The 24,582-nt window shown below is 40.3% G+C and overlaps 1 protein-coding gene across 1 annotated transcript; it reads left to right on the plus strand.

Annotated features, from left to right (window-relative positions):
- Positions 1-590: 590 nt before the first annotated feature.
- LOC115194549 (butyrophilin subfamily 1 member A1) lies at positions 591-21,322 on the plus strand. The gene is made up of 11 exons (XM_029754314.1): positions 591-698; positions 1,076-1,155; positions 8,685-9,023; positions 10,087-10,377; positions 13,029-13,148; positions 13,267-13,293; positions 13,427-13,462; positions 16,831-16,857; positions 16,955-16,981; positions 17,097-17,126; positions 17,394-21,322. The coding sequence occupies exons 2-11, from the start codon at positions 1,083-1,085 to the stop codon at positions 17,918-17,920; spliced, it is 1,497 nt and encodes a 498-aa protein (XP_029610174.1). The 5' UTR covers positions 591-698; positions 1,076-1,082; the 3' UTR covers positions 17,921-21,322.
- The last annotated feature ends 3,260 nt before the right edge of the window (positions 21,323-24,582 follow it).

The raw sequence follows: 24,582 nt of genomic DNA on the forward strand, positions 1-24,582 counted from the left end.
TTGCTTACTACAGGATTCCATATGTGTTATTTCAACGTTTTGATGTCTTCACTATTATTCTAGAACAAAGAAAATAGTAAAAATAAAGAATAGAATCCTAGAATGATTAGGTGTGTCCAAACTTTTTACTGGTGCTGTATATATTATGAAAAACTTTTTGGTTTTCTCTCGAGCCGTTTATTACAATGAGATTAATGATTAATAACCACCTATATATAATTTGGCATGTTGGAATTAAAAAATATACATAATAAAATATTCCAATAACAGTCACTAGATTAATTGTCAAAATAAATTTAAACCTGACTTCATATTTAACTAACAATTACAACATTCACAGCAGGATAACCACACATTGTAACAAACTGGTGTATTAGAGAAACTGACCATGACCTGCTCTCACATTACCCCTGCAGCAGCCTGTAGAGGGGGCTTGTAAACCATAGATCTGGGAGCTACAATATGAAGACGTTCTAATTTAACATACATGATAAATTAATCTAAAGAAAATTAATACCTATGTACATGTAAAGACAGCTTTAACAATAACTGAAAACCATACTATATTCTATCTTTTGAAATGTGTTTTCCCTCCTAAATGTCCAAGTGGGTGTGTATTACATTCACTGATGGAAAATGAAAGTGTTCTCATATCTACAACTGACTCTCCGGTAAACTTTCCTGGTGCCAGCAGTCAGGTAAGAGGCTCTAGTGAATTAATGGCTAAAACAATTTATTAATAGGTATTTTCTGTTTCAAAAAAAGTTGGCGTGTAGTGAAAATCTAATGGTGGATTTTTTTATGTGTCCGTTACATATTTCCATTGTATATTTTGACCATACCTTTAGTCTTGGCATTGTTCTAAAACACATTGCTTCACTCCTATTCGTTTCTGTGCTTCAACTGTCATGAATGTAAACACAATATTTGAATTATTATTTATTTTTTATAAGCAAATATTACTCAGATGGGACTGTGAATTAAAAACAAACCAATGGTATAATACGACTGGATATATTAGGTTATGACTTGGCAAATGCAATGATTAACAGAACCTGTTTTTTTTCCCTGACAGATGCGTAATGGAACCTTTGATTCACAAAGTCTGTTTGCTAACTTTTCTCGTCATCTTCGATGCCACTTCATCTGCTGCAGGTAATAAATATTACAAGCATATACTGTATTAGTCCAGACATATGTAAAAACTATGTTAACTTTTTCATAAAAGCATGAATCTTGGTACACTTGTAAAGTTTGGGGCCCTGAGAATTTTCAGAAAGGGAGCCATTGCAAAACACCTCCTGGCGGCTGTGGCAGCCATTTTGCTTTTCTGCCACAGCCTGACAATGTATCTTCCTTCATATCTGCTGAACTAAACTAATAAAAGGTGATGTCTTCACCTATGTTTTAATGGTCAAGGATGACAATGGTGCTAAGTGCAACATAATGAAAAGTTCTGATTATTATGCAAAGGTGAACTTGGGGTAAACCATTGAAAATAAATCAAATTATTTCGCTGTTTCTGACAACATACACAATAGAATATTATGTCTGTTGTTGATTTGTAAATTGGATAAAACCTTTCTTCTTTACATAATGCTTGAAAGTGAAGCTCAGTTTGGGGTTTTCATTGATTGTGATGTTTTCGGGTCCCGTGTGGCTCAGTTGGTAGACCATGGTGCTTGAAATGCCAGGGTTGTGGGTTAAATTCCCACGAGGGCCAAATATGGAAAATATGTAGTGACATTACAAGTTTGAAAAGCAAAAAATATTAAGTTATCTGAATTTCTTTGATATGGCCAAAAATTACTTTTTCATTGAAAAAAAGGTCTCCAGTGGGGTACAGAATGATTGCATCCCTTAATAAAGATGAACAAAAAAGACTATAAAATAAATAATACAAATACTGAACTATATTGTGTGCTCAATGTTTAAAAACACAATGGCACTGAGTGTTCAAAACATTAAAACATAGACTGACCAGATGAATCCAGGTGAAAGCTATGGTCCCTTATTGAGTTAAGTTACATCCACTTAAATCAGTGTAGATGAAGGAGAGGAGACAGGTTAAAGAAGGATTTTTAAGCATTGAGACAATTGAGACATGGTTTGTGTATGTGTGCCATTCAGACGGCGAATGGGCAAGACAAAAAATGTAAGTGCATTTGAACAGGCTATGTTAATAGGTGGTTTGTGTCAAGAACTGCAACTGCTGGGTTTTTCACGCCCAACAGTTTCCTGTGTGTATCAAGAATGGTCCACCACCCAAAGGACATCCAGCCAACTTGAAACAACTGCGGGAAGCATTGCATTCAACATGGGCCAGCATCCCTGTGGAATGCTTTCGACACCTTGAAGAGTCCATGTCCCAACGAATTGAGGCTGTTCTGACCAATACCAAGAAGATAGGGGTCAAAATGATTGGATCCCCCTAACACCACAAGCCTTTTTGTAAGATGTTCTATGAGATTGGAGAACAGATATAGAGGAATCTTAGACCATTCCTTCAAACATGATCTTTCCAGATCCTTGATGTCCCTTAGAGAAAAAACACATAATTTCACCTCACGTATTTGACTCAAATTGTGTATATTTATTTATATAGTAAATATACATTTTATCCTCACCTGAGATTTGAACTCAAAAGCTTGTGGTTCACAGTCATTCCAATCTTCCTGCTACGCCACCATGTCTGCATTCATAATTGATTTCACCTGTATTCCTACACTTTGGACTTCAAAGTGATTGTCAGCTTTGTTAAAAATACACTTGAGGAAAACTATTATATTTATCATAGTGATTCAGGAGTAACATTAAAACAGAGTAATATGCCCCACCAACATTAGACTATTATACAGAAAACCCTCATTAGCCTGCTGAGACCCATCAATTAATTTTTGTCCTCTCTAGTAGACATCAGTTATTGGTCTTTATCTCTGAGACCATACAAACCACTGTACTAAGTCCTGTTGTCCATTTGGGAGGACAATGTGGGCTTTTCAATGATATCACGTCGGGGGGAGTGACCTTGACAATTTTATCTTCCTGGTTCTTAAAGAAATGGCTGCCGTCAAAATGTCCACATTTTATGGACATTTGAAAATAAGTGTGTGTAAATATTAAGTTTAATTTTTGTGAGTTTGATATTCAAATTGTTTCTAGTAAGTGAATATCTCAGGAGTAGTTAAGTGAGTTGTCAGGACTGTAATATGTTTTTTCAAAATAAATTATAGATAAGGAAGAGTAAGAGCTTATCAAGAAATGTCCTCTGTATTGGACATCTGGATGCCGCAACTACACTGAACAAAAATATAAACGCAACATCCAACAATTTCAAAGATTTTACTGAGTTACAGTTCATATAAGGAAATCAGTCAAATTAAATTAATTAATTAGGCCCTAATCTATGGATTTCACATGACTGGACAAACAGATATGCATCTGTTGGTCACAAATACCTTTAAAAAAAAAGGCAGGGGCATGGATCAGAAAACCAGTCAGTATCTGGTGTGACCACTATTTGCCTCATGCAGTGTGACACATCTCCTTCACATAGAGTTGATCAGGCTGTTGATTGTGGCATGTGGAATGTTGTCCAACTCCTGTGCAAAGTTGCTGGATATTGGCTGGAACTGGGACACACTGTTGTTCACGTCAATCCAGAGCATCACAAACATGCTCAATGGATGACATGTCTGGTGAGTATGCAGGCCATGGAAGTACTGGGATTTCCCTAAGGTGGACACCAGCAACCTGAATTTCCTGCTACGCCACCAGGTCTGTGGCCATGACTGAAATTGGCCTCATATTTATTGTCAAGAATAAATGTATGCACTGCTAAGAGTTGCACAGAATCAAGTCAATAATTGTGCAATTATTTGACAACACCAACAGGGATACTTGACTTCAAGTGTGCAAAAATACTTTCGGGATTTGAACTTTTGATCTGGAGTGCATTAATTTCTCAGCAGTGCTAAGGTGCTTGGTAAATTAGTAGCTTGCTAATACAGCATTGCTTGCTAACATATTAACTCTTATTATTATGAATATAGTGCTATATCTATTTAAATTGTTGTTTTTTTATTACAACTTTTTGAATTTATTTAACTTAGTCCTGCTTGCAACTTGGCACCTAATAATTTCACTGTACCCTGCAATCACACCTTTAACCCTGAACATGTAACAATTAAACACTGAATCTGAATCTCTGAATCTCAAAAATAAAAGTATGGTTACAGTACAATGTTGTTACGGTACTTAAGGTACCTACAGAGGTACACATAGGAACAAACATGGTACTGGTTGGTATCTTTTAGGCTACATGTGCAGATAATTTAGTATAATGGTAAACAATGTACCCAATATATTCAATGTAAGGTACAATTTAGCCTTCCCTGTAGCTCAGTTGGTAGAGGATGGTGTTTGAAATGCCAGGGTTGTGAGTTTGATTCCCACGGGGGGCCAGCACAGAAAAAAAAAATGTAGGAAATGTATGCATTCACTACTGTAAGTCGCTCTGGATAAGAGTGTCTGCTAAATGACTAAAAAAATGTAAAACATGTACAATCATTACTTCACTTGGGGACATTGCGCTGTCAGGGGCTCATTAGCATATGTGGGGGCATATTCTAAAATATGTTGTATTTGTTCCAACCATGGGTGTAAATGTTGTACCAGTTTAAGTAGTTCATTATGTGGATGATGGTTGAGCACTGCATTTGACAATGTCAGTTCTGTCAAGCAAGAGTTGCACTGTTAAGAGATTGCAGTATGTTCCCAGTAGCATTATGGCAGCAGGTTCATAGAAAGTTGAAGTGAAATTTGTAATAACTTAGTGTTAAATAGTGATATGGAAATGAAGCTGAGAATTTCCAGCCAAATGTGTTGAAAATTGGGTCATTACATGAGACTTTGATGTACACTAGTGGGATCTGCTGGTGAAAATAATTTAGAATGGCCAAATTACTATAGATGATGTTGCACGTGCTCAGGGTAGCCTTTTTGTCTTCTACCGAAACCAATACCAACCCAATCAGGTGGTTGATCAACGAAACAAAGCTTTTGACTGATCATGTGCTTCTGATAAAGCGATACAACCTTCGGCACACTGCTTCAAAATAAACTGCTTAGCGATTTCGACATGTTCCAGAGCTCCGGTATCAAACGTAGCATCACTACTGTTAACTTGCTGCACAGCCCAACAGTACATTGCCCCCATCTATCAAAGCACAGTGATGATTGTCCCTTAAATTCAAAATATTGGGTGGAAAAATGCCCAATTATACCTACAAGGTACCAAACTGTACCATGTGATTTCATATGTGTACCTTTGGAAGTTTACCTATGAGTTTTTTGTACCCCAGGGAACAACACTGTACCATAACCACCCTTATTATTTGAGAGAGTGTTAATACATATTCCAAGCAATAAGTATGGATGTGGTGGCAATGCAGAAACATTAATGCACTCAACCAATAGGTTGCAAGTTCAAATTGCCTAAGCATTCATGTATGCTCAATGTCAAGTGTCCTTGAGCACTGCTAGTTATCTATTGATGTTACGTTGTTGGCAATAATTGGACAATTATTAACTTGAATCTGGGCAGCTTTTATCAAAGTCCAGAAATGTATTCTTGCCACTAAGTCTGTGGCCCTTTTCAATTTCAGTCTTGTAGACCTGGTGGTGTAGCAGGACATATAGCAGAACATTTCAGGTTGCTAGTGATCAAGAGGTTATACTTTCAAATCATATTTAAGGCTGAGCCCAAGTGTGGTCACAGTACAAAATCATACAAGATGTGTTTTACTCTAATTGGAATCAGAATACAGCAGCGTAATGCCATTTTATAGAAATAACATCTTCAAGTATATACAGTGCTTTAGGCAAAGTTCAAACATTTATTCTTGGCAATATATGCATAGCCAATCTCCTTTATGTCCACAGACCTGGTAGTGCAGCAGGAACTTCAGATAGTTATCAACCAAGAGGTTGTCAGTCCCAAGCGAGGTTGAGTCACAAGTAATCAGCATATTGCAGCTTAATGTCCATTAACACCTTAACTTAGCTGTAAAAATACAGTAACTTGTTTTAGATTTAATGTATTTTCACCGCACCTAGACAAAAACCTCCAGGGGACCATGACACAATGTTCTAAGAACGTCCTGAAAAAACCTTCTTGCGGATGTCCCTGGAACAAACCTGGAACTGATTCCATCAAATGAATGTCAAATTCTGTATGCCTTTTAAACTAAAATATTCTCATTGACCTTTGAGACCTGGGTTTTCACATGTGCAAAACATTTGTCATGTGTATTTTTATTTATGTATATTTTTACCCCTTTTTCTCCCCAATTTCGTGGAATCCAATTGTTAGTTACAGTCTTGCCTCATCGCTGCAACTCCCATACGGACTCGGGAGAGGCAAAGGTCGAGAGCCGTGCTTCCTCCGAAACACAACCCAACCAAGCAGCACTGCTTCTTGACACAATGCCCACTTAACCCGGAAGCCAGCCGCACCAATGTGTCAGAGGAAACACCGTACACCTGGCGACCGTGTCAGTGTGCACAGCACCCGGCCCGCCACAGGAGTCACGTGTGCGCGATGGGACAAGGGCATCGCTGCCGGCCAAACCCTCCACTAACCCGGACGACGCAGGGCCAATTGTGTGCCGCCCCATGGGTCTCCCAGTCGGGCCGGCTGTGACAGAGCCTGGACTTGAACCCTGAATCTCTAGTGTCACAGCTAGCACTGTGATGCAGTGGTCATGTGCATTTTCATGATATCACATTTATTTCACGAGATCACGTTGTCACGTCCTGACCATAGAGAGCTCTTATTTTCTATGATAGAGTAGGTCAGGGCGTGACTGGGGGGGTTTCTCTAGTTTATTTAGTTCTATGTTGTTTGGTTCTAGTTTCTTTTTTCTATGTTGGGTTTTTTATATGATTCCCAATTAGAGGCAGCTGGTCATCATTGTCTCTAATTGGGAATCATATTTAAGTAGTTGTTTTTCCCACCTGTGTTTGTGGGAGATTATTTTGAGTTAGTGCATGTTGCACCTCTGTCGTCACGGTTTGTGTTTTGTTTATAGTTTATTGTTTGTCTTGCAAAGTTTCACATTAAAATAAAAGATGTGGAACGATACCCACGCTGCGCCTTGGTCTCCTTCCTGCGACGAACATGACACATGTGTAGATTCATGTTATCACATGTTGCTTCACATGTTGTTACGTTATCATATTAACTAAACATAAAATCACAAGTGATCACATAATTTCATGTGGTTATTTTGTAAGGGATCCTTTGTCTGCGCTTATGGACTCCTCTCTTCAATTCAAACCAATGGGGTTCATGTCCGGAAACTGGGATGGCCATTGCAAAATTTCAATTTTGTTGTCAATTTACAATTTCTTTGTAGATTTTGTGTGTTTGGGATTATTGTCTTGCTGGAAGATGCACTTGCTGCCAAGTTTCAGCTACCTGCCAGAGACAACCAGGTTTTTGTCAAAAAATGTCCTGGTACTTGGTAAAGTTAATGATGACGTTGAACTTAACAAGGGCTCCAGGAGCAGTGGAAGCAAAATAGCCCCATAACATCAAAGATGCACCACAATATTTCACATTAACGATGAGGTATTTTCTGCATATGCATTGTTCTTTCAACCGCTGGTGTGCGTTGCCAAAGAGCTCTATTTTTATGTTGTTTAACCAATGCCTGGAGTTTGCTAAACGGCATTGGCACTTGGATTGGAACCAGTGCTGTGGTAAAATCACTCAAAAATAGATGTTTTAGCAACTTTCACCAGCGGTGGGTTTGGCCTTCGAAAGAACAACGCAGAGACATTTAGACAAAGGTTTATGTAGAATAGACATTAGAATAGACATTAGATTTGAAATTAGTATTTGGTTTAATTGTAAACAAGGCTGTACCTCAGTTATCCTGATTCCAGAGTCCTGTTCTTGGTTAACACAAAGAAATACTGCTACTCAGACTCAGTGTCTTGTTAACAGTAGTAATTTATTTGCTGTAATCTTGTCGTCATTATTTGCCTATCGTGTGGACTTTTTTTTATAGATTTTCACATGCCTAAGACCTCTATTTTAATGTCATATAGAAACATACTGTATATATTACTTACTCTTTCTCTGAGCAAATGTATTAGTGTAAAATAATTGTCTTTTTTGCATAAAAATATACAGATTTTGGATATTATTTAGAGCCAGTTTGCTACAGCAGGAAAACGTAACCTGCAACAAAAGGAAATGTGAATTATTATCAGGATTAGAATTAATTCACATCTTTGTAGGGGTTGATACATGTTTTTGTTAGGGCAAATCAAGTTCAATACTTTAATGTGGAAATTACAAACTTTAGAAGCATTTTTTTCTCAAATAAACTAAGTTTGCATTTCCTGTAATTCTTGTAACAAAAGAGTGATGAAAAGAGTGATTCTTGTAACAAAAGAGTGATTGGAAATGATGCAGACAATTACATTGATGGAAGCAACATTCTTTCCGCAATATTAAGCTGAAAAAGAAAAAAAAAGAAAGTGATCAAATTAAGATCCTACATTTGTAGATCAGTATTTGTATTATTTATTTTATGCAGTCTTTTTGCTCATCTTTATCAAGGGATCCATACTTCATACCATCTGTAACACTTTCTCCTCCTCTCTCCCTCCAGACCTCAGCCTCATAGTCCCTCCTGATCCTATAGTTGCCTCTGCTGGGGATGACATCCTCCTTCCCTGTCATCTATCTCCTCAAAGTAGTGCTGTTGTCATGGATATCAGGTGGTTTAAGGAGGGAGAATTCACTAACCCACTGTACTTGTATAAGAGCGGAATGGGGGAAGAGGGGAAGGGCTATAAGAGCAGAGTGAGTCTGTTCACCCAGGAGCTGGAGAGAGGCAACATATCACTGCTGTTGAAGAATGTCAAGGTGTCAGATATGGGACGCTACAAATGTCAGGCCAGCCACTTGGATTGGATCCAGGAACCAGCCGTTGTGCTACAAGTTACAAGTAAGAGAAGCTTATCAAGAGCCTAACAATTGTCCAATAGCCCCACGGTGGTGGTGTAATAATACCCATAAAACCTAGCGGTCATACAGGGAAATGGTTCCAATCGTTTTTTCACCATTCATTTTTCCCAAAGCGGATTTTAGAGACACTTAAAATAAGGGCTGTGTTTTGTGTAGGCTAACCCTGGCAGGACATTTTGATAACCATGTAAATCTCTATCGGAAAAGGTGATTTATCAATATATTCGGCTCTATGTAATCTCAGATTAAAAAATGCAAATTAGCATCAAAGTAGACCTCATGCAAGACTACAAATCCCTGCAAGTCATCTCTAGCTGACACCTTTGCTAACAGGTCTTGTGTCAATTTAAAACTTGCCCAAGACAGTTCAAAGAATTGTCAATTTAAAGAAATGTAGCCAATGTACTACTACATGTAATGAACATTAGATAGTTAATCCAAAGTTTCTTCCCTTTTCCTCAATTCGTCAGTGTCGTCCTGATCATCATGGCATTTGTAGTTCTTTATGATAGCCACATTAGCAGCTAAGTAGAATTTCATTTGTTGGAGGTGAATACATGCAAATACATTGATAAAAGTAACTTTGTTATCAAAACATCATGCCAGGGTAGGCCTACAGGAAACACAGCCCTTATTTTAAATGTATCTAAAATCCACTATGGGAAAAATGTATGGTAGAATAACAATTGGAACCACTTGCCTGTTTGATCGCTAGGTTTTATGGGTATAATGGGTATAATGTCAATGTCAATTTCAACCTTAAAATAAAGTCTTACCAAATTTAGACAGAATTGGTTAAACACATCTGACTCGTCTTTGAGTCTTTCCTGAAGATGATGACATGCTGAATCTTCGAGTAGACAACAACTGACAGTAGATGTTTAAAATTAGGCAGTTCAGAATAATCAGAAGCTATGCAGGAACTTTCTTGATTTGTCTGTTGACAACTTTTTGATCTAGATTAGCCTTGGCAGAGCCACAAAAAATCCGTTTCGGGAATATCTTCCTAATGTCTAAACAGTACTTCCATCCTTTGTGAGCAGAGCAGGGCAGTGTCCCCAGGATCTCCATGAGGAAGCACCACAGAGTTTTCATCCAGCTCAGCTGCAGCTCAGAGAACTGGTACCCAGAGCCTCACATAATGTGGACGGACCGCAGTGGGAAGGAGATCACCTCAGCAGAGACAGAGAGACCCAAACAGAAAGAGGGGGGCATCCTGTACTCCATCACCAGTTACACAAGAATAGGGATGGACCAACTGGAGGGGGTCACCTGTGTGGTAATGTCAAAGGACCGGGGAACCAAGATGGAGTCTGCATCACTGCAGATGACTGGTGAGTTTAAGCACTGCAATGTATGTCCAAGTAGCCAAAAATGAGTGTAAAAAATGCTAACTACTGTCGATATGACAGATGACCGACCTTGACTTTGGTTCCATTTTTATGATCTAGACCAAGGGTGGGGAACCTTTTTGCCATCAAGGGCCATTTGGATATTTATAAATGAATTTGGTGGCCATATTATTAAAATTGGCTGTTATCTGCTTTCTTCATGTTTTAATGTGACTTTAATCACTGACATTGTTTTTATAGTTTAAATATGACTTTTATGATGTTTCTTGTGTCCTTGAGTACTTAAAAAGTGCTAGTCCTATTTAAATAAATAATAGTATTGTAAATAATGTTTCTGTTGTTATTATGATTACTTGTTCAATCTCACCTCTAATGCGATGGCTGAAACTGCTTATCTTTGATGAGGCGTTTGATGTCAGCTGGCAGTGAAGATGACGCTACTCGCAGCTGGTTTTCCAGGTTTGTGTCAGTCAGTCTTGAGCGGAAGAGTCTTTGCAAGAGTCAGTTTAGGAAAAGAACTGCTCACAGCAGTAGGTCATCCCGAACACAAATGCAAATTTAAGTGCATGTCTCCTCAGAACAGGAAAATACTCAGCGCTAACGTACATTTTGTAGAACTCAAGGAGAGGGAGGTTGTTGTACCTGGCTTTGAGCTCGTCATTGCTTTGCAGCTCAATGACTTTGTGTTGTAGGCCATCTGGCACATCCGCTGGTTGTTTACTTTTCAGATCCTTAAACCGCTCACAAAATGCCTTTGCGAGCTTTCCACACTCACCGGCATATTCCGATGTAATCACCGGCTCTTGTCCTTGCAGAGTAGGAAAATGCACTGTGTTACCCCTTTCCAGTTGGACTTGCCACAGCTTTAATTTCGCTTTGAACGAATTCACGTTTCACAGCAGATTGCTGAGAACTTGGTTCAGCCCTTGGAACTTGACGTTCAAGTCAGACAGATATTTGGTTATGTCCACCATGAAGGCCAAATCACACGTCCACTTGTCATCATTCAGTTTTGTGACAGGTTTCCCCTTCATCTCCATTAATTGTTTTACTTAATCCTTCAGTCCGTAAAACTGCGCGAGCATGTTTTCACGGCTCAACCATCGCACCACACATTGGTAAACCAGATCACCATACTCCGATTCAAGATCACTCAATTGCTCCTTAAATTGCCGGTTGTTCAGCCTTTTGCTTTTGATAAAATTGATGGTCGACACTACAGTTGCCATTACGTTGTTCAGCTTCAGGGACTGTGCACACAGACTTTCTTGATGTATGATGCAGTTGCATTCAATGAAATCACTTGGATCAAGAATGAGACAACTCATTTATTTTTTCACTAATGCGGTTATCCCCTTTTTGGAGCCAACAATGGCTGGCGCTACATCTGTAGTAAGGCCACTTAACTTTTCAAATCGTACCTCAAATTTGCTCATAGCCGAGACAAGTCCCTCAAACAAGTCCTCACCTCTGGTGGTGCCATGCATGGCTTCCAAAGACAGCAATTCCTCCCTTGTGTCAAACTCAGCGGTAACTCCACAAACAAAAATGGCAAATTGGTTGGTATTGTTATGTCAGTCACATCACATGCCAAAGAGAATATTTTGAAATATTTTGCGGAGTCCTTCAATGTTTTATAGATATCTTGTGCCATGTCAGTTATCCGCTCTGTGATGATTCTTCGAGACAAACTGACACTTTGGAACAATTTAACTTTGTCTGGTGCTAGCAACTCTGCAGTGGCAAGGAGACACTATTTTACAAATTCTCCTTCCCGAATGAGGCTTCAGTTTCTTTGGGATAAGCTCACTCACCACAAAACTTGCTTGCATAACATTTTCCCCATCCAAACGAGGTTTTGTTGGGCACCCAAACCCTGCTGAAGAGCAATGACTTTATCTACAGAAAGTTGTCCTTGCAACTCATTCACTTTAGCATGTTTTGAGCTGTAATGACGCTCCAAATGTGTGCATCCCCACAAACTAGGTATACAGGTTTTCCTTTCACTTCAAGCAAAAAATATTTGGCCATTTGTCTTGGAAAACGCGACACTCCACATCTACTTTTCTTTTCTTTACTGTAGCCATTTTTCTGATGTTTTTAAAAAAAATAAAAAAATGTAAATGTATTTTTGAGGAAAAACGACGTCTAGAGCTTTTTTTATAAGAAAAATGTATTTATGAATTGGCTTGGGGGCCTGATCAAGCGATCTCGTAGGCCGAATACGGCCCGGAGGCCGGACGTCCCCCACCCCTGATCTAGATGAACCGCTGTGTAACCTATTCATCAAGCATGATCCAGTATATACACTGAACAGAAATATAAACGCAACATGTAAAGTGTTGGTGTTTCATGAGCTGAAATAAAAATATGTTTTCCATTCGCACAAAAAGCTTATTTCTCTCAAATTCTGTGAACAAATCTGTTTACATCCCTGTTTGTGAGCATTATTTCAATTGACTGATTTCCTCATGAACTGTAACTCTTTGAAATTGTTGCATGTTGCATTTATATTTTTGTTCAGTATAGTTGGGTAATGTTAAACTAGAGCATTTTTTATATTTTTGAACGTTAAGAGATTCAGGAAACTGTACCCAAAACTGACCTCTGACCCTGATTGTATCTCGTTATAGAGGAGTTCTACCTCAGCAGTCTCCCTGACCGCGTCTACATCTCTGCATTTGTGATTCCTGTGTTTCTGGCACTGGTGTGTATCACAGCATCTGTGCTCTTTGTCATGTATCAGAAAAGAGGTTGGTCTCTCTTCCTATTTTAAGAAGAACAAATGTAGTATTTCTCTTGAACATCTCTTTTCACTTGATAAGGGTTTCACCAATCATTTAATTTAAGAGATATGTTTTTTACTTCCAGATCTTCAGGAGAAACTGAAGCCTATTGGTAAGATCAAATATGTCTACTTTCATTAACTGACTTCTGTAACGTATCAATTATTAATTTCATGAAATAACAGATTTAAAGTATTCCAAATCCTAAAGTTTGAAAGAATGTTTTTTCTTCTTCATCATTACAGATGAAGTCAAAGTAGAACTAGAAGAGAAGAAGAAAGGTATCTCAAATCCATCCTCAATATTAATATATTAACTATTAAGTTTGGGTTCACGCAATCTTTGTATGTGTCACGCCCTGACCATAGAGAGCCTTTTATTCTCTATGTTGGTTAGGTCAGGGTGTGACTAGGGTGGGTTATCTAGGTTGTTTTATGTCTATGTTGGCCTGGTATGGTTCCCAATCAGAGGCAGCTGTTTATCGTTGTCTCTGATTGGGGATCATATTTAGGCAGCCATTTCCCCACTGGTTTTTCTGGGATCTTATTTTGAGGTAGTGCATGCTGCACCTCTTATGTAACGATTCGTTGTTTATTTCCTTTTTGTTTGGTAAGTTTCACAAAAAAAAGATGTGGAACTCAGAGCACGCTGTGCCTTGGTGCATCTCGTGCCCGGGAGGAGAAGGTATCCTGGGCTTGGGAGGAGAGAAAGGAGGAGAAGACATTCTGGACTTCGGAGGAAATTATGGCGGGAGACGAAAGCCTTCCTTGGAAGCAGACGAACGGGGAGAAGGGAGGACAGCGACGACACCAGGGTTCGCGGCCACGTAGAAAGCCCAAAAAACAGCCCACATTTTTTTTGGGGGGGTGGGGCACACGGGGTGGTCAGCGGAGCCGGGGAGTGAACCAGTGACAACCTGGGAGGAGGTATAGAGGTGGTCGGTCGACCCAGGGAGAGTGCCAGAGCCAGCCTGGGAGTCAATGGAACAGTGCGAGGAGGAATACCGGAGAATGGAGTTGGCGAGGAGTATGCGGCAACGCAGGCTTTTGGAGGAGCGTGTCACCAGTCCGGTGCAATCTGTGCCGGTCCCACGCATCAGGCCTCCAGTGCGCCTCCCCAGTCCAGTACGTCCTGTGTCCCCTCCTCGCACTTGCCCTGAATTGCGTGTCCCCAGTCCGGTACGTCCTGTGCCTGCTCCCCGCACTCACCCTGATGTACGCCTCCACAGCCCAGTATTTCCTGTGCTAGCTCCCCGCACTCGCCGTGCGAAGTGTGTCATTGTTCCGGTACAATTTGTGCCAGTTCTACGCACCAGGTTTCCAGTGCGCCTCCACAGCCCAGTACGTTCTGTGTCAGCTCCCCGCACTCGCCGTGCGGAGTGTGTCATCTGTCCGGGACAATTTGTGCCGGCTCTATGCACCAGAACTCCAGTACGCCTCCACAGTCCGGTACGTCCTGTGCCTGCTCCTCGCACTCGCCCTGAAGAGTGTGTCACCAGTCCGGTGCAACCTGTACCAACCCCATGCATCAGGCCTCCAGTGCACCTCCCCAGTCCAGTGCGTCCTGTGCCTGCTCCTCGCACTCGCCCTGAAGAGCGTGTCACCAGTCCGGTGCAACCTGTACCGGCCCCACGCATCAGGCCTCCAGTGCGCCTCCCCAGTCCGGTACGTCCTGTGCCTGCTCCCCGCACTCGCCCTGAAGAGCGTGTCACCAGTCCAGAGCTTCCGGTGACGGTTCACAGTCCAGAGCTTCCGGCGACGGTCCACAGTCCGGAACCTCCTGCGACGGTCCACAGTCCGGAACCTTCTGCGACGGTCCACAGTCCGGAACCTCCTGCGACGGTCCACAGTCCAGAACCTCCTGCGGCGGTCCACAGTCCAGAACCTCCTGCGAGGGTCCACAGTCCGGAACCTCCTGCGACGGTCCACAGTCCAGAACCTCCTGCGGCGGTCCACAGTCCGGAACCTCCTGCGAGGGTCCACAGTCTGGAACCTCCTACGACGGTCCACAGTCCGGAACCCCCTGCGACGGTCCACAGTCTGGAACCCCCTGCGACGGTCCACAGTCCAGAACCTCCTGCGACGGTCCACAGTCCAGAACCTCCTGCGACGGTCCACAGTCCAGAACCTCCTGCGGCGGTCCACAGTCCGGAACCTCCTGCGAGGGTCCACAGTCCGGAACCTCCTACGACGGTCCACAGTCCGGAACCCCCTGCGACGGTCCACAGTCTGGAACCCCCTGCAACGGTCCACAGTCCAGAACCTCCTGCGACGGTCCACAGTCCGGAACCTCCTGCGACGGTCCACAGTCCGGAACCTCCTACGACGGTCCACAGTCCAGAACCTCCTGCGACGGTCAACGTTCCGGAACCTCCAGCGGAGGTCAACGGTCCGGAGCTCCAGGCAAGGTGTCCAGTCCTGCTCCAGGGCAGGAGCCTTCCTCTGCGCCAATGTCCAGTCCAGGCACGGCGTCCAGTCCCGCTCCAAGGCCGGAGACTTCCTCTGCGCCGGTACAGGGTCCAGGCACGGTGTCCAGGCACGGTGTCCAGTCCAGCTCCATGGCCGGAGCCTTCCTCTGCACCGAGGCCCAGTCTGGGCAAGGCGTTCTACCTGGCTCCATGGCCGGACCCGTGGTCTGGGCGGGGCCAAAGTCCCGCACCAGAGCCGCCACCGATGCTGGAGGATCCACGAGTGGAGTGGGTACTTTGCCCCGCACCGGAGACGCCACCGACGCAAAGATCCCACCCGGACCCTCCCCTATAGAGTCAGGTTTTGCGGCCGGAGTCCGCACCTTTGGGGGGGGGGGGGTACTGTCACGCCCTGACCATAGAGAGCCTTTTATTCTCTATGTTGGTTAGGTCAGGGTGTGACTAGGGTGGGTTATCTAGGTTGTTTTATTGTCACGGCTGTCATAGGAGAGAGAGGACCAAGGCGCACCGGGTTGCGTGCTCATCATTATAATTTATTAAATAAACGTGAACACGGGAAAAACAATAAACAAAAGAACGACAGACGACAGTTTCGCAGGCTAAATAACTAGCAGTGCAAAAGACAACTACCCACAATTAACAACCCCAAACACATACCTATATATAGGACTCTCAATCAGAGGAAAATAGAAACACCTGCCTCCAATTGAGAGTCCACACCCAAACCTAAACATAGAAAAACTAAACTAGACAGAACGTAGAAAATACAACCTAGAACATACGCAACACCCAGAACTAACAAATCACACACCCTAAACACAACCAACCACCCCGAACCAACCAAAACAAATACCCTGTGCCACGTCCTGACCAAACTACAATACAAATAATACCTAAACTGGTCAGGACGTGACATTTATGTCTATGTTGGCCTGGTATGGTTCCCAATCAGAGGCAACTGTTTATCGTTGTCTCTGATTGGGGATCATATTTAGGCAGCCATTTCCCCACTGGTTTTTGTGCAGTCTTATTTTGAGTTAGTGCATGCTGCACCTTTTATGTTATGGTTCGTTGTTTATTTCCTTTTTGTTTTGTAAGTTTCACAAAAATGAAGATGGGGAACTCAGAGCCCGCTGCGCCTTGGTCCGTCTCTCCACACAATCATGACAGTATGGTTTAGTATGGAGTTTGTCAGAAAGATTAACAATGTTTCTCTTACAGAACTCACCAAAAAGGATCAGTTATTGGGTATGTATAACATGTTATAGAGTAGATTTAACATTTAGTTAGTTAATGTCAAATGCAGAATGATGTACAGTAACAAAGTTATTTTGTATCCACACAGGAATAACTGGAAAAATTCCAGACACCGGTAACTATATGCTCCTTTCCCAAGTCAATGTGAAATAATTTGATTATATCCCATATGGTTTTGTTCATGAGAGGAGACCCATTATGTAAAGCATTAATTACCTCTTTCTATACAGTTTGGACCTTAATGGTGTATCAACATGCAGGTAACACACACACACACACACACACACACACACACACACTCACACACACACACACACACACACACACACACACACACACACACACACACACACACACACACACACACACACACACACACACACACACACACACACAATGTATTTGAAGGGACAACTTACATATTTATTACATGTACTACTTTTGGAAAAATGTCTAGTACACACCAGTTTCATAGCGTTCTTCAACGGTCAAGTGTTATAGCTTTGTCAAACATTTATTACTTTCAGTGGATGTGACTCTGGACCCTGACACTGCACACCCCAAACTAACTGTATCTGACGATAATAAATCTGTCAAGTTTGGAGACCTACGGAGAGAAAGGGGCACTGAGAAGAGATTTGAGGAAAAGCAGTGTGTCTTGGGAATGGAGGGATATGATACAGGTAAACATTATTGGGAGGTTGACTTGGGGAAGAAGACTCAGTGGAGTGTTGGAGTCGCACAGGATCCAGAGAACAGACAGAACTTCCCAATGATTCCAGAGAATGGCTACTGGAGCATACGTTTGGATAATGGAGTATTGAAAACAGTTGAAAAGTCTTCTAACGTTCTTCCCATTGAACTGAAACCTTTTAAGCTGGGGGTGTTAGTGGACTATGAGGGGGGAAATATACTGTTTTTCAACGTTGAGAAGAAATGCCACATCCACTCCTTCACTGGAACATTTACTAAGAAACTCTATCCCTTTTTTGGTCCTATCTTTGATTGTAAAGAGGAACTCAAAATCTCACCCGTCCCTCAAGCTGAAAAGTGAACCTATAAAAGATTGCAGTTGTCAGGCAAGGCCATAGCATTTTTTGTTCTGTCTTTGGTTACTACTGCCTTTGCCTGTGGCTTTAGTGGTACTCTAATACCCCACACCTCTCTGTGGTTTAATTAGTACTCTAATACCCCACACCTCTCTGTGGTTTAATTAGTACTCTAATACCCCACAACTCTCTGTGGTTTTATTAGTAATCTAATACCCCACAACTCTCTGTTTGTATTAGTAGTCTAATACTCCACAACTCTCTGTGGCTTTATTATTACTCTAAAACCCCACAACTCTCTGTGGTTTTATTATTACTCTAATACCACACAACTCTCTGTGGTTTAATTCGACCATGGAGAAAATAACTGATGCGTAGAGTGCAATCCGGATTATCTTCCATTGTTTGAGCAATTATTTAGCTTGAGCTATTATTAACTTAGTGAAGACTGAGTTACTTTAAACTTTTACTTCTTCTATCCCACACAAATTGATCTGAGCGATGTGAGATGGAACGTTTTCCCCTTTTTCATAGCTGTACTGTTTTAGATGTAACTGTATACATCTATTAAAGTCTCTGTTTTGTTTGTGTATATACTCAACGTTTGTAAAGTGAGTATCCCTTGCTGTAATGAAGTATAGACTAACGTATTCCGTTTTGTCATATTCATTTATCATATTTTAATGTTCATACTGTATAGCCATAGTTCTTTTAAAAACAAATCATAGAATCACTTTATATCCCAGACTGTTTGAACTAGCATGTTGGTTCAAATATCTGTAATGAAAATATGGTCCAACTAGATGTTACACTGGACAACTAACTACAGGCTTCACTGGGTCAATATATTGTGTGTCTCTGGCTAACTTGCTTGCATTCTTGGTCATTGTAAAGATTGTTATCTTTTCCAATGACTAATATAGTATTTTTAATGTGACGGATCATTACCAAACTTGTCAAAACAACTACTTATTAGCCAGTAGAAGCTAATTGTTTCTCTCAATCCTAGTCATCAATAGACCTACAACCAGATACCAAATAAGAACTTGTATTTTTCACAAATCAACATGTTTTAAAACAAAAATGCATGTTTAATGTCACACACAATACACTACTGAAATAATGAATGTATAATATATTAATAACGAATATGGAACACGTCGTTGATGCCTGGTTAGATGACAGCAAAGGATCATATGAATTAATCCACAATTCTTTATATTAATTAATCGAAAATGATTCACATAGCTTTATACCACAATAAGCTGTTGACAGCTGTGATCAATTGTGTTTTTCTACGTTGCCGTGACGGACAAAATTGTGATTGGTTTTGCATCATTGTTCCACTGTGATAAAAGTGGTTTAAGTTTAATGGTTTTATTTATTCGCACCAAAGAAAATAAGTGAAATACATAACAATGATGCAGGTTGGAAGACCAAAAGGGCTGATATGAAAACAGCACCACAAATATAAGTACAAAAATACAAGTTTGTTCAAATAGTTAAACAAAGCATATTCATTATAATTGCACATGATATACTCACTATGCAAGAAAAAATGTGTGTGTGTGTGTGTGTGTGTGTGTGAGAGAGAGAGAGAGAGAGTAAGGCTATATGGAGGGGATTATTGGGTAGTTTTCACTTGAAGTCATTGAGGGTTGATGATGTTTTGGCAATGTGAAGATAAGAATTCCGGAGTATTGTACCTCTGTATCTGACTATGTGAGGTGCGGCAGAGGGGAGTGTGAAGGTTATCACGGTTTTGTGTTATATAGATGGATTTCAGAATTAACTTGGAAGAATCCATTGAAGAGTTTAGGCAAATTGTCTGGGAGGAATTCATTTTTGTAGATGAAAGTACATAATTGGCGTACATTAATGTCGTAAATGGAGAAGATATTGAGTTTCTTAAACAAAGGTGCAGATGGAGGCAGGTAATTAGAGAGGGTGGCAGGTCTTGCAAATGTATTTTGTATGACGAGTAAGTTGTGTAGGTAGGAGGCATATGTACTGACCCAGACAATATTACAGTAAATGAGATATGGATAAAAACTATAGTATGGAGTTAGGAAGCAAGCCTGATGAACCAAACCACAAATCTTTCTGATGATACCAACACTGCTACAGACAAATTGAATATGATCTTTCTAGGATAACTTTCCATCAATTAGAACTCTGAGGAATCTAGTGGATGTGACTTGTTCCATTTCATTCCCACCAATTGAGAGTCTGTCTCTTATTTAATTTAATTTTGTGTTTATTTCTTTCTTATTATTCTTACTAGTGAATAAAATAATGTTATTTTTTTTTTTTTACATGTAAAGATCATTTGTTTACCTGGAACCATTCAGAAAATGTGTCCACACCTGAGTTGGCTTCATTAAAAATTATTCTGTGGTAAAATCTAATTGAGGTCTTCAGCAAAGAAAATGGGAAGTACTTTAGGAGACATAGCAGCATGTGTAACCTGTGTGAAATGGCTAGCTAGTTAGCGGTACGCGCTAGTAGCGTTTCAGTCAGTGACGTCACTCGCTCTGAGACCTTTAAGTAGTTGTTTCCCTTGCTCTACAAGGGCTGAGGCTTTTGTGGAGAAATGGGTAACGGTGCTTTGAGGGTGACCATTGTTGATGTGTGCAGAGAGTCCCTGGTTCAAACCCAGGTAGGGGCCAGGATAGGGACGGAAGCAATACTGTTACATAAGGTCATTGATATAGATTATGAATAACAAAGGTCCATTTATAAAACCCTATGGCACACCACAGGATGTCTTGGCCCTGGTAGATGCACAGACGTTTGCATAATCACATTGTTCTCTATCGTAAACATGACTATATAACCAATTATATGTATAATCATGAAAACCGTAATAATGCAATTTAGAAAGTAATATTTCATGATCAACCGTGTCAAACGCTTTGGATAAATCTAAAAAGATGACTAGTGCGTTTCAATTGTTGTTAAGGGCTGTAAAGATTTTATCCACAAGTTGCAAAAGAGCCATATCTGCAGTTGAAACAATAGAATGCTCCTTAAATAATTTAAATAAACATTCATCTGAAATATTTTGTCAGACCCTATAACTGCACATGCTTTCCATCAATTTCATGTTTTGTTATTTATTAGATAACAAATGCTATCAAACACTAAAACACTAAAATATGAAGTCCTTAAGAAACAGAGATCATGTAGTTAAATCTACCAACTAATGATTGTCTTCTTTTGTAATAATGATCCACTAAAAGTATTTACATTAAGAGATTAAAAGCTTACCCTTCTTTTTTTATTCCCCTATGATCGGTTCTGTATAAAGTAATGTAGTGTTGAATAATACATTTTCTTCTTTTGAAAGACACATATTCACCATCATCTTTTTATGGCAAAGAGAAGAAAATAAACTTACTCTGTTCTTCTGGTTTTGATCCACATCATCCTGTAAAAGAAAGATAGAATTGTGGCTTATTTTGATCCAGTGGTGTATGTACTATAGCTCAATCAAATGTATCAATCAAATGTATTTATAAAGCCCTTCTTACATCAGCTGATGTCACAAAGTGCTGTACAGAAACCCAGTCTAGTTGTAATGAATATTGTAGTCAGGGGTAATGATTTAGGTTTGAATATCCGACCAGCTTAACCCATGGTGATGGTGACTATTGCCATGGTGGTGGTGGCTAAATGGTAATAGCTAACAATGAAATAGTCCTAAGTAGACCCAGAACAACTCTGTCTTGTCCTTCTGTAACACTCAGCAACGGCACCTATAAAGAAATCTTCAGCCTTATTTCACGTCTGATAGGCCTTCTTCACACTGCTAACAAAAACCAAGAGACAAGTATAAGTGACACAAATGCTGACCTTGACATTTTACTGAGTAGACTTTATCAGAGAGAGAGAGAGAGAGAGAGAGAGAGAGAGATTTCCAGTTCTTTTGGTGATTACACATATCCTGTTTTGTTGTATATGTTCCACTATAGTCTCAAATATTATTCATACCAAGTACCCATTTACCAACTTACTAATGCTAAATGCAAGTGAGTGGCCATATGAGAACAGAAAGATTTTGATAAAGAGACAACATACTGCAGCTCCTCTGGTTAATGTGTAACCAGTCAGTTGAACCTTCCAGCAAGAATCACTGGGAGGGTCCAGGGTTTATCAAGACAGCAGAATGTATCTTATTGGCTTCCTCAGTACTTTATAGGAAAACTGCCCCCCATGGCCATTTTAGTCACTGCAAGCATTATCTATACTCTACATGTTCTGTATCATAACACCAGTGGTGGTTCTCGCTTGTATGGCATTGAAGGAGGGAACCCCTCCCCCCTTCTGCGCCTCCCTAACAAACAAAAAAAGCACCATTCTGCACTAACTGTAATTTTTATTCAGACATTTGGAACGACATAAATAAATAGAAAGGAGGACCAAGACACTCTTCATATAATAAATTAAAATGCCTTTATTTGTATGGCATTTTCAATAGAAGCAAAGTTTCGGTTGCATGGCCTTCGTCAGGGATAAATAATCATAACATTTAAAACTATATAAATATAAAAATATATACAAAAATAAGACTCATAAATATCAAAAAGAAGTAACAAAGACAAATAATTGTAGTATATAAATACAAATAAAAATGAGAATTGAATTATTACACCATTACCCTATTGCTTACAAAAACACACAAATAAAACTAATTATCACACTATTACCCTATTGCTAACAAAAAACACACAAATAAAACTAAATTGCACAAATCCTATATCACCAAATACACAAATAGAATAACACACTTATAAAGAAAAGAACCTGATTATTACACTTTTGCACTTCAAACAAGAAACACACAACTAAATTGCACAACTAATTGCATTATTAATTGCATTAGTACTGTACAAAGTTAGAGGTGCCCTACTTGATAGATTCCCCTGCTTCCCCTACCTCGGGCTTCCTGTGGGAAGACCTGAGGTCAACCTACCCCCGCACCCTCCCCATCTCGTACTTCTGAGTGGGAGACCTTCTCAGGCAGTAGCCTGCCTAGCTCACAAACTAGAATCTAGGTGCCCATTTTGACAAAGTAAATTGACCCACAGTCCCACACGGTGACATGATATATTTGACGTGACGTGTAAATGAGCAATAGAAAAACGATCACGCAAATGTCACCATTAGGAATATATATATATTCTGGCATGGGACACCGCACAATAAAAATAAAAAATAAAGTATATATATATATATATAATAATAATTGTTTTTATTGTGCGGGCGTCCCATGCCAGATGCCACCCTGGGCGGCTGCCCATGTCGCCTATACCTAAATCCGCCACTGCATAACCCATATTCAGGTGTTGTTCACTCTTAGAAAATATTATGCTATCTAGAACTTGAAAGGGTTCTTTGTCTGTCCCCATAGGAGAACAAAGTCTTTTGAGTTTAATGTAGAACCCTCTGGGGAAAGGGTTCTACATGGAACCAAAAGGAGTTCTCCTATGGGGACAGACGAAGAACCTTTTGGAACCCTTTTTCTAAGAGTGTATACCACTTGGTATCAAAGCAGTAACACGCTCTGAGACAAATTTACTAAATGTTTATGCCTGTGGGGATTTTGCACCTGAAAGTATAAAGTACTTGGCTATTGATGATGAGGCTATTGATTGGGAGAGTGTCTGGCAGAATATACAGTGTTTCACTCCTCAATGAACCCAAATCATCAGTTTAAATATTTTAAGCGCTGTCAAAGGTCGTACTGGACACCACTTGTAAGATTTCATACAAAACAGGCTCTAAGTCCAAACTGTGACCTACGTTCCCTAAGTAACACTTCATTTTAAGAGGTCCTTTAGGCAGTGTAATAACATTTTGTAAATACACTGTAACAAGTACTGTAGTTAATTGCATCAACTCAAAGTTACACTGTGATAACAACATGTAACTGGTGGTAATTGCGGTCTGTAATTACAGAGGTGTTACACTAAATGCTTGTCAACATGCTTGTTACAAAATTGCAAAGTTCCATTAAATTCACCAATTTATAATTTTGTTTATTCTCAGCTGCATCCGATATAGAGAAAACAGGATTGTCTTTTTCTTCCCTTTTTAATATTACAAGTCAGAACAGAAATTGACAAAATATGAACTATTTAAAATGCAACATAGGGTCTCATGGTCCCCTTCTCTGGCTTCATCTGTTTCTTGTTAGCATATCCCATCCTGGAGTCTGAGACCTTGTGGGAATCTGCTATCAACATTATCATGATTTCTGTCATTTGGGGTTTAGGCCTGTAGAAGGCCTAGCTACCTAGCTGTTGTGTTATCCAGCTAGCATTATACAAATAATGGTGCTTGCTAACATTAATAAGCTAGCTATTGTTTACATTGAAAAGTAACTACTCATAGGTGTGTTGACACAAGTAACTAACTATCTAGCTAACGTTAACCAGGTAGGCCAACTATGCTAGCAAACGTCACCTACAAGAGTGATCGGGGATCTCTATTGGAGAAGCAGTGTCTGCATATCACAGTTTAACCAATTTGTCTTCAGATTCTGAAGTTTATCCACATTTCACCAAACGTCAAATTTCAAACTGTTTTTTTACACCTAGGACTGGGTTGACTCCTGCTCAGCTTTGTTACGTTTCTACAAACGTCAAATTTCAAAGTTGCTAAA

Source organism: Salmo trutta, chromosome 5, assembly GCF_901001165.1.
Source record: "Salmo trutta chromosome 5, fSalTru1.1, whole genome shotgun sequence".
Classification (NCBI taxonomy): Eukaryota; Metazoa; Chordata; class Actinopteri; order Salmoniformes; family Salmonidae; genus Salmo; species Salmo trutta.